Raw genomic sequence first — 11,496 nt, 5'->3', positions numbered from 1 at the left:
ATGTGGATGTCTGATCAACAAAAGCAAATCTTGCCCATCGAATTGACACTGTGGCGTTCAATGATTCACCAATGAGAACTGGACCCACGGTTTCACTGACAGATGTTTTAGTGACCATCAGTGTTTTCCGGATCTGTCCCAAATGCCCTTATCTAGCCAGGTCCATTGCTGCCTTCCTGCTTCCTTGTAGTCTCCACAGATGCCGGGTGTCTTGGAACTTGCTGTGCTTGTGACCAGCTGTGGGCTTTAGGACGTGTTGTTTCTTCTGCATGGACATCCCCTCCATTCTCTTCCTATCACAGTAACTCCCACTTCAGGGTTGAGCCCAGCCATCCTGTCCTCTAGGAAGTGTCCCTTAACTGTCCCCACTGTCGTCATCTCCATACTCGGTCTCCATTGATCATAAGTTCCTCTCCTGGACTCCCATGATGCCCTAAGTTTTTCTATTATTACAAAAACCTACCCAAACACAATTACAATCAATAATAACATAAATCTGGGGTGCTTACTGTGTACCAGGCACTGTGCTGATACTTAGGGCCATTACTCATTTAACAGCCTTGCAGTATGAGGCTCATCCCCATTGCATAAGCAAGTAAGCTGAACTCAAAGAAGTCAGCTTATCCCAGACCCACAGGCAGTGAGTGGTCTAATGGACACTAGGACCTGGGCAGCTGGATTCCACAGCACACATATTTTATCCTCATGTAGACATGGAGGGGTTGCTGTGTGTGTGTGTGTGTGTGTGTGTGTGTATCTCACCCACACGTGAGAAGCTGTGATAGAGGAAGGACTATCACTTACTCATGTCTACCTCTGCACGTGGTCCACCCTGGGTAAAAAATGAGGAATGGGGTTGAGATGAAATGGGGGTAGAGCCTGCAGCTAATCCGATCTTCCTCTCTGCCTGCAGAAGCCGCCTGGGGAAGCGGGCAGCCCTGACGTGATGTGCTCAGCGAGCAGAGTCATTCCACTCCAGGAGAGGTCTGCGTGACGCGTCCGGGAGGCCACCATCGGCCAGGCCAGGCGCCGCACGGTTGGTGGAAGGGGTGACAGCCGCATTCTCCTGTGCCTACCACGTAACCAAAAATGAAGGAGAACTACTGTTTACAAGCCGCCCTGGTGTGCCTGGGCGTGCTGTGCCACAGCCAGGCCTTCAGCACTGAGCGGAGGAGCCACCTGCGACCCTCGTTCCACGGGCACCACGAGAAGGGCAAGGAGGGCCAGGTGCTGCAGCGCTCCAAGAGAGGCTGGGTCTGGAACCAGTTCTTCGTGATCGAGGAGTACACTGGGCCGGACCCCGTGCTCGTGGGCAGGGTAAGGCTGCTGCCGTCCGGAGGGGTTTCTCTTCCTCCTCCCCCGTACGAGAGTATCGCTGAGAAAATCTAGGAGGGGAGACGCCAACGGTGTGACCGCCCACTCAGAACCCTACAGCCCTCCTTCCAGCCTGTCCTTATTTAATGCATAGCTGTATCCATGTGAGAACACTTCTGTTTCCCCCTTAACATTATACCGTAAAGGCTCTGTTTTTCTTTTTCTGCCTTTTTAAAAAATATATTTTTAGTGATTTCAGAGAGGAAGAGAGAAGGAGAGAGAAGACAGAAACATCAATGATGAGAGAGAATCACTGATCGGCTGCCTCCTGCACGCTGCACACCCCCTACTGGGGGTAGAGCCTGCAACCTGGGCATGTGCCCTGACCAACTGGGAATCAAACCATGACCTCCGGGTTCATAGGTCAAAGCTCAACCACTTAGCCACACCAGCCGGGCAAGGCTGCGTTTTCCATTGGCTGCCCAATAGTCTCCTGGATGGAAATGGTCATTATGCATTTAGCCATTCTCCAGCTGGAGGCATTTTCCTGACCACACCCCAACCCCGACTTGGATCCCCTTCCCTGGTGTCCTAACCCTCTTTACCCCTTTTAGCATCGCTTTCCTTTCTGTATTACACAGGCCTGTTTCATTGTCCATCTCCCTCCCTGGAGCCTGTGCCACTTGCCATCAGGAACAGTGTCAACCCTGGGTCCCCAGTCCCAAGGGTGGATGTATCATAAGAGTAGGTGGGGTTCTGTCCTCTCTGACTAAGGGCTGGCAAAGCTAAGATGGCATGGCTGAGAGGCCTGGCAGTACTCAGACTGCATTCTCCGTGTACACCCGCCTAAAAAGTACAAGGGGAGGAAGAGTCTAAAATATGTTTGAAGGACTGACTGCTCACTATCACTTATGGTAAAAGATGCCGCTGTCTTTCAGAGAATAGTCACACTGATAGGGTTCACATACGTAATAACGGAAAGCCCGCTGTATGCGGGTGCAGAGCTCAGCAAAGGGCACACTAGGATGGAGAGCCTGTGACCTCAAAGGGGTCTTCCCTGAGCAATTAGAAAAGCTAAACCCAGGAGTAGGGCAATGACAAAACTCAATAGGAATGATTTTGAATTTACATGGTAACATTTGGGTTGGATGAAGGGAGCTTCTGTGGAGACCATGATAACAGCTTGTGGCCAGAAAGATGAGCAGGAGGTGGAGGGACAAGAACAGGTGGCAGGTGCTCATTTCTGAGCCTTGTCGATCCAATGAGGTTATCTCAGCTGCTCCAAACATCAGCAGAGCATTCCCTGTTTATGAAATTGACATATTTGGAGGACGTCCATATTAATGTCTCAATAATATTGTTTAAATTTGGGAAAGGTGTTTTTTTTAAGAGATGTACGAAACAATTTCATTCATTTATACCCCCAAATGGGAAGATTACACCCAAGATAGAAGTACCCCTGCATGGAGGAGATGACTCTGTGCCGAGAGGAGGAGGGGGCTTCGGCTATGGGGCTGTGTGGATTGAACCACGTGGAGAGCTAGGTGTGAAGTGTTCAGAACCTCTGCCATGGGGCTTTCCTGCTGCGGAGTAGCTCTGTGTTGTGGGCAGAGACTGCAGGAGAGACAGGACCTGGACAGGCATTGCAGCATCTCTGGAACAAGCCATGCCCGCTAAAAGGAAGCTTAGGGAAAAGGTGGGGAAGGAGAAGACATGAGTGATGCTTAAAATCTATGCACACAAGAACACGTCAGGTGTCGGGTGGGATGGGGGAAAGAATAAAGTGGTTGAATCCTTGCATCTTTCTTTGGACATACTGCTGATCTGCAGTTTCCAATGAATCGGGGGAACAGACTAGATGACTGGTTCCCTAATAACCTTGGATTGGACGACTTTCAAGTGGTTGAAGATGCTGTGAGAACGTGGGATTTGGCAAACCCAGGGCTTGCGGGTTTCTTGCCGGAAGCACAGTCTGTGTCCCGCTGTGCTGTGCGGAGCGGAGCCATCCGTCCGCAGAGTCGGGAGTTGGCTGTGTCCGCCTCAGCTACTGGATCCCTCCATTGCACTGGATGGTTTCCCGAAATGCTTTTTGTGTTGAACCTAATAAATACTGTTGTCAATTGTATGGATTATCTTTGTTGGCGAGAAAAATAAAGGAATTTATTTTTGACTTTGAAATCCAAAAGCAAGAAAAAATTATGAGCAGTGGATTTAAAACCTTTTCAGTGTTTTAGTTGGTCATCAAATAATGTCTAGTTAATTCCCAAGAGTCTTGCCAAACTCGTATGTACCTACAGGGATCCCCCTGAGCTGAAATATTTGGTGTTTCACTGAGGCGTTGCAAAATCAATGAGATATTTTTGGAAAAATTTGAATCGATACAAAAAATTTTACAAAGCATTGTGTTCAATCTTGTTTTATGACTCTGGACAAACTCTCAAAGCCTTGATTTCATAAGAGTAATAATTAAAATGACATTGATAATAAGTGTAAAATAATATAATAATTTATTATCTATAATAATAAAAGTGTAATATGCTAATTAGACTGGACAGCTGGACAAAGCCAGGGCTGCGAGGGCAGAGGCAAGTCGCCACAGCTGCGATGGCCGAGCCCCTGGCAAGAATTTCGTGCATCGGGCCTCTAGTTATATAATAATAAACTAAAGCTTTTTATTTTTTTTCTGGCTTTTCTCATGTAGTTAGTAGAATGGAGGGTTTGTTGTTTTATTTTTTTTTTTATCCTGTCAGCTACTCTTCTAACCTATGAGAGTGGTTACAATGATGCACTGAAGGCAGAATGAGGGCAGGTTAAGATGAAAGCGGCAGAAATTGAGGTTGGACAACAAGGGAGGGTGAGTTTATTACAGGAAGCTCAGATGTGGCGTTTGGGGGAGAGAAGGCAGGAAGGCACAGGATGGGGAGTTAGGAGACCTACGTGACCTCCTGGCCCTGCCTGGTGTGCACTTAGGCAGGTACCACAATTTCCCTGGGCTTTGTCACAGGAGGGGGAAACCTACAGATATTTTTCTTCCTATGGTCTGAGAAGCTGCATGTGTCGCAGGCTATCCTCCAGCCCCATTTCCTCATTCAGCATGCCCCACTCAGCAGGTCTTCTGGAAAGGTCTAATCTGTGAATTGTTTGTAGCATCAAAATCCTGGGAACCGTTTTCTTGTCTTTTGGAAGGAAACTGCTAAAAGAAATGATCGTGGCGTCCACACAGTGTATGGAGGTCAATCTGTATGTCCCCCACGTTTATTCTTCAAGGACAACAGAGGGGAAGGGGGACTTGTGCCCTGTGGCACTTTACTGCATACAAATAAACAGGGCATTTGCATATCTGTATAGATATTCTTGCATATGATAGAATGTGTCACGGGACTCATGGGAAGCTGGTAACAACCGTTCCGAGTAGGGAAAATGAAGGACTAGGAGTCAGAACTGAGGGAAAAGTTAGTTATTGCATAAATGTTTGTTTTTTTATTTTTTGTAACAGGCAAATATTTCTTTCAGAATAACTCTGTATTAATGATATGTATGTGTACATATTTTGTATGTTACATATATATGGGGAGGAAGGAGAGAGAGCATGATTCTTAGAATTAAAAAAAAAAAAATTCACCGTTCCCATCTGTGTGACTTTGGCCAAGGCGTTTATCTTCTCTAATATTCCATTTCGTCATTTGTAAAATGGGGTGAGAACGTCTCCTCTCCTGTGTGTGTGTGTGTGTGTGTGTGTGTGTGTGTGTGTGTGTGTGGTGTACATGGCGTGTGGCAGCAGACAGCATGGAAGTGGGTATCTTCCTCCCCGTGCAGCCTTCGTGCAATTACAAATCTCAATTTCTCTTTTTCTAGCTTCATTCCGATATTGACTCTGGTGATGGGAACATTAAATACATTCTCTCAGGTGAAGGGGCCGGAACCATTTTTGTGATTGATGACAAATCAGGGAACATTCACGCTACCAAGACATTGGACCGCGAGGAGAGAGCCCAGTACACGCTGATGGCTCAGGCAGTGGACAGGGACACCAACCGGCCGCTGGAGCCGCCGTCCGAGTTCATCGTCAAGGTCCAGGACATTAATGACAACCCTCCCGAGTTCCTGCACGAGACCTATCATGCCAACGTGCCCGAGAGGTCCAACGTGGGTACGTGTGGCAGGGGAGACCCGTTCTGCCTGCAAGACTGGTCTATAGGGGGTGGGGGTGGGGGGATGGGGAGGCTGGTCCCAGATCAGGAAGGAGAACTTAGGCTGTATTTTCTATGCTGGAATAACAAGAGAAAATTTTATCTGTGTAGTCTTAGATATTAAAAATGGACCTGAGGGTTTAAAATCTAAACTGACAAACTGTGAGTGTGGAGAAGTGGGAAGGATATGATTGAATCCAGGTCCTCTCCACTCGGGCACTTCTTAGCTGGGTGACTTGGAATTAGTTACAGCTGTTCTCTGAGCCTTAGTCTCCACCTCTATAAAATGGGAATACCAATTTCTAGTCATGCAGGATTAGAGATACTCTGTATTCAAGTCACCAGTACATGTTGATGTTTGGTTATGAAAACCAGTGGTAATATTTGTAACTTGTAGGCATTGTGATAATTGATGATGTACATGCACTATTTCATTCAATTTGTGCAACGATTCACCTTTGCAATGAAGTGGTTCCTATTTGACATATTTTGCATATGGGAAACCCAAGCTTGAAATAGGTTAACTAATTTATCCGAGGTCACCTGACCCTTTAAGTGAATTGGGAATACACACTTAAGCATGGCACCATGTCACCACCTATTAGGCTAATTCAGAAGCGGGCATGTCTTTTCATTGTGCATCAAGACATGTTGCATGATTCCCTGAAGGGCTTCTTCAGCCAGCCACCTTCCCCTCGCAATGACTTCCACTTGACTTTGTAGAATGCATGTAGTTGTCGTCTTTTGAGAATCATGTCCCCTGTTAAGAAAGATTTGCCTTTCAGATAGTGAGCAGGGCTGTGCTGATCAGGCAGTGAGTCTGCTTATATGGATCAGAGGTTTAGAGCTCAAATGAACAGAAGGATCATCGGGGCCCACGCCACCCTTTTATAGATGAGAAAAACCAAGCACCAGGAATGGGCATCACCCTGCTCGAGAAAGCTAGATGCAGAAGTGACCCTGAGACACCCGGCTCCTTGCACTTTGCACGTGGAGCTTGTGATGTTAAAAGAACTAGTCCCTTACTCCTCCTCCAGGAAAAGTCAAACCCCTCTCGTACTTTACAGAAGCCGGGCTGAGCCATCCCTTGCCACCTTCTCTCCCCTGGGCCCCGCCCGGGCTCCTACTCTCTCAGTAGTCACCCCGGGATTTAATGAGAAACAGTGGGCATCAAAGAAACCATTACAGAGTAGACAGTAGTGTCAGCAGCTGAGTCAGGGGGCAAAGGCCAGTCACCAAAAAGGATTCTCCAGGGGAATTGTCACTGCCTCCACCTTCAGGGGCTCCTCAACTCTCAGGAATAACACACAGACTTTCCACCGTGGCCTGAGCGTGGACTGTGGCAGACAGTCCTGGGTTCCTGTCACACCGCACCTCTGACCACCACTGTCCTAGGGGAACCCAGACAAGTTCTTACATCTTTCTCGGTTTTCCTTTTGTCATTTATAAAATGAAGATAATGTAAAGAAGGGGAGGGTGAACTAACATGGATGTAAAATGCAAAGAGCTGTACTTAGTGGAGCTCTGGACGCAAATGAAGCATAGCAAGATTAATCATTTTCCTAGCCGTTTCCTGGTGGCAGAAAATAGATCCTATTCTCCCTGATACATCCATCTCCTCTACCTAGAATAGAGCCTGGTTATGTGGGAAGAGCTCCGAAAAGTTGTTTGCAGGAAATCAGGAATCACAGAAGCGTAATTAGAAGAAAGTGAGAGTTACTGTTACACCAGGTGGAAATCGCGGCCACCTTGTGCGTTAAAGGTTGTCAGAGGCTGCGCAGACAGCTCCCTTGCCTCCCACGGGGAAGCTGGCCCAGCTGCTGAAAATGTCACGGCAGCAACTCGGGTTTGCTTGTTTGCTGGATGGGGGTAGACTCCCCACTCCAATAATAACCCAGTTTTCAAAGTAGATTGTAAAACGTCATTCCTCTCCTACCCGATATCTCAAGTCCAGTGGATGCAAGTGAATACAGAGAGAGGGACATGGGCAGGGTACCTGGGATGTGCCCCAAACACTGCCTGGCGCAGAGGAATTTGAAAATTGCCTCTCTGCCACATTCCAAGCCCAACACCTCCTGCCCTCAGATCCTGTGACCATCAGGGAGCACATTTTTCTAGGAAACACACTCTCATCTCCCTTCAGTTCCCTGGTTTGCTTTCCCTCTGACCCACGCATGCTCACCCTGCGTCTCAGCAGATGCCTGCTGGTACTTTCTGTGGTCTGACCACTACACCCCTCAGAGGTGGGACCATGCAACTGTCAGGCCAGTAGGGAACGGAACGGCCTTCTGTGTGATATTTATAGCCATGAATTAATTAAGATGTAGTATGAGCAGCCACTTTCTTACATGCAGAGCAACAATAAGATGATGTGTTTATTGCTCTGCCACAGATGGAAGGAGGCCTGCATTCTGTCCTTTCATGAAAAGCAAGTCATCACTAATTACCCCTTCTTATACTCTTTGGGGAGATTTTTATTTAATTATTCAATCGATTGAATATTTCAACTGCCATGGGTCTTCGAATGTTTTTGCAATAATATTCATAGTAGCATTTTAACTACCAAGCATAGCAGGGTGGACTAGGAATATAGAAAGTTCATTTTTAAGGTATGGGAATTAAGAGGGAAGGAAGGAAGGAAGGAAGGAAGGGAGGGAGAAGAGAAGGAAAGAAGGAAAGAAGGGAGGGAGGGAGGGAGGGAGGGAGGGAGGGAGGGAGGGAGGGAGGGAAGGAAGGAAGGAAAAGTACCTTGCATTTCAACTCCAGGAAATGAAAGCATATAAAATAATCTCCTCCTTTTTATGTTTTAAAACGGAACTTTGTAAACTAGAATAGGATTTGAGAAGCCGAGGGAGCACTGCTAATGCATCCATTTCATTTCTAAGGCACGTCAGTGATCCAGGTGACGGCCTCAGATGCAGATGACCCCACCTACGGAAACAGCGCCAAGCTGGTGTACAGCATCCTCGAAGGACAGCCCTACTTCTCGGTGGAGGCACAGACAGGTACCCTGAAATGTCCCTGTGGCTTGTGACACTTTGTGAATCAGGAGCCCAGACCTGCTCCCTCAACCCAGTTGCTTTTCTCTGCGTTCTCAGACATGGAGAGGGCCACCTCCCAGGGTTAGTGGGAGAATCAAACACTGTGCAGGTGCCTGGCATCCCATGAGCCACATACACTGTTGTTTCCGTCTGTATTTCACCATGTCAGAACAAGAAATGTAATCTTAAAACGCAACTTTTATCTTAAAATTGTATCTTAGAAGTCAACTAAAATTGAAGAATTTATCTTAAAATATTTAAGTTTTATCTTAAAATTCAACAGTGGATCCAAATGAAGAGGCTACACAACTTGAAGGCTGATATACATACTGGAGGCTCTCAGAGGCCACGGTGCAGGGTGCACGCAGGGGTGTTAATGCTAATGTGCAAGTGCGTTTGGGAGGCAGCACATTCCGGTCTCCCCATCGCGCTGAGAGACACCCTGTGGGCCTGGGCATCAGAAAGAGACTCCTGCGCATTTCTTACAGATGACAAACAGCACACCCAGAGAGTGAGTGCTAGCAACAACCCAAACCGAAGTGTTTCACTTCGTTTATGCCAAGTGTGACTTTCATTAGAATACACACCAAAACCCTGTGAAACTGCTCGTCCACAATATTACTCCCTACAGCCCTTTCCTTCTCGCCACAATATGCCCCATATATTTGAAAGATGTTTACAAACAATTCACACTTATTGTTACAGTTATAGTCCACCCATCAGATACTTGGCTCATTTCCTTGATATTATTTCCGCCTACCCTATGCCCTCGTTTATTTGTAGCCACTGTGCTTCAGATCACAACGTACGGGGCTACTTGCTTTGGTTTCATCAAAAGCACTGGCATGTAGCCTTTCCGGCTTAACCAAGGATGAACGTGGGATTCCATCTCGACTTTTGAGATGTTCAGCACAGGTGGGGACTCACAACCTTCATGGTTTCAGGGTCTCATAGTTTGAACCTAACAAATGATTTACAGATCAGAAGAATGAGGCCCCATGAGATCAAGGGTGTTTCCACAGACATGCAAACATTGCGGGTAAGAGAGCGGTAAGGACCTATGGTGTCCGCAGTGCTCTTCATATTTCCATTGGAAATGTTGCCATTTGTACAGAGGGAAAAGCTCACACATGTTCCCAAGAGATTTAACTGAGCCTGATTTTCATGTAAATCATATGCTAATATCTAGGGATCTTAACGAATTACATCATTAATTTATTGCTGTTGTCAGCGACAGGTCATCATAGAGTAAATGTTTGTATAAGCATTCTGTACATTTTTAACCCATATGGTTCACTCTTTTCAGTTTTAGTATTAACATTTAAGGTATTGCATGAGATATATGCTTTCTTCTTTTATCCTAATATGGACCAAACATGGAAATGTTTCCAAGAATTGCATGCAGGGATAGACTTCAAAAGACTCTATTGGTAGTCCAGAAATTGGTTTCAATCATGGATACCCTCAAATATTTCAGTAAGTGTATACCTGAGAATGTGAGGCAGTCACTTGCATTTGAAATACAATATATAAAACATATAAAATTTCAATGCTGTATTAGTAATTATGGCAGTTTACTGGAAATACACCTCTGGCGCTCCAGGCACGGCTGCTTTGGGTTATAATTATCATGTTGAAGTGACTTTACTGTTCAAAGTAGGTTCTGTCTCACTCACCTTTGCACCCCTGGGACCTAGTACATTTTTAGTTATACTGTTGTTATAAGTCAGGGGTGGGGAATGTCCGGCCCGTGGGCCCTAGAAGGCCTGAGAAATCATTTGGTCTGGCCCTGCCAAGGCATTAGGGGTGAGTTAATTAAATGTTTGACCAAATATACTAGGCTAATTTTTAAGATGCTCATCTGTAAAGCCTGAGAATGATGTTATAAATATCCAAAAGGCCCGTGGCAGAAGAAAGGTTCCCCACCCCTGTTATAAGTGAATGCCTGTGATGGTTTCTGCTCCCCTGCCCAGGTATCATCAGAACAGCCCTTCCCAACATGGATAGGGAAGCCAAGGAGGAGTACCACGTGGTGATCCAGGCCAAGGACATGGGCGGACACATGGGTGGACTCTCAGGGACAACCAAAGTGACGATCACACTGACCGATGTCAACGACAACCCACCAAAGTTTCCGCAGAGTAAGTAGGTGGGCTTGGCTTTCGCTTTTCAATGCTGCTGCAGCCCGCCATCCTCTGTGACCCAGTCTTGCTTTACTCAGCGTGGAAGAAAAAGTCGAGAAAAATGGAGGTGTTTTACATCATTCGCGCCAAAAACGGAAACAAGACAGCAGCAGCCACAACAACAAAAACAACAACAAAAACAATGGAATAGATCTAGTAGGAGAAACGGGAGACGTAAAAAGTCCCAGGATTCTGGAAACAGGGAATCGATTGTGCTAGGTGCCTTACCAGACGCTGTTGATGCCATCTAGTAATGAATGAGCCCATCTCTGACTCAGTGTCCTCAATACTAACTACCTGGGAACCGCAGCACCTGAATCAGTTACCCACTGCTATGTAACAGACCGCCCAGCACCTTTGTGGTTTAAAACAGTAATAGTGGGGGTTTTTCTCATTAGTCTGCCATTTGGGCAAAATGTGGAGGAGACTGCCTGTGTCTATAGTGTCAATGGGGGACAGTTCACTGGGACCAGAGGGTGCACTTCCAGTAGGGCTCACTCATATGCTGGTGAGGTGGTGCTGGCTGTTGGTTCCTCTCCACGGGGGCCTTTCCATGGAGTGGCTTGGATAGGGTCTACAAGGGGGGCCCCCAGGAACATCAGGCAGCACTGACCTGCCTATGTGGCCTAGCGTCAGATAGCCCTTCATTCCCACTGTAGCCTTAAGACTGCCCACATGGAAGTGGAGTTCTTGTAGACCCCGCCTTTCAACAGGATGTGCACAGTCAGGTTAAAGGAAAAGCATGGGGGGCAGGAGATGTTGTTCTGG

At 46.7% G+C, this 11,496-nt stretch overlaps 1 protein-coding gene across 1 annotated transcript in view; it reads left to right on the top strand.

Moving 5' to 3' along the window:
* Nucleotides 1–913: 913 nt before the first annotated feature.
* Nucleotides 914–11,496, top strand: part of CDH11 (cadherin 11) — a 47,516-nt gene continuing 36,933 nt past the window's right edge. The window contains exons 1-4 of the mRNA XM_081107030.1: nt 914–1,317; nt 5,170–5,464; nt 8,390–8,509; nt 10,519–10,686. Coding sequence (XP_080963156.1) covers nt 1,090–1,317; nt 5,170–5,464; nt 8,390–8,509; nt 10,519–10,686 — 811 coding nt within the window. The 5' untranslated portion in view covers nt 914–1,089. The remainder of the gene's footprint in view (nt 1,318–5,169; nt 5,465–8,389; nt 8,510–10,518; nt 10,687–11,496) is intronic.

Source organism: Myotis nattereri, assembly GCF_964212035.1.
Source record: "Myotis nattereri genome assembly, chromosome: 15".
Lineage (NCBI taxonomy): Eukaryota > Metazoa > Chordata > Mammalia > Chiroptera > Vespertilionidae > Myotis > Myotis nattereri.
This window is presented reverse-complemented; position numbering and strand designations above follow the sequence as displayed.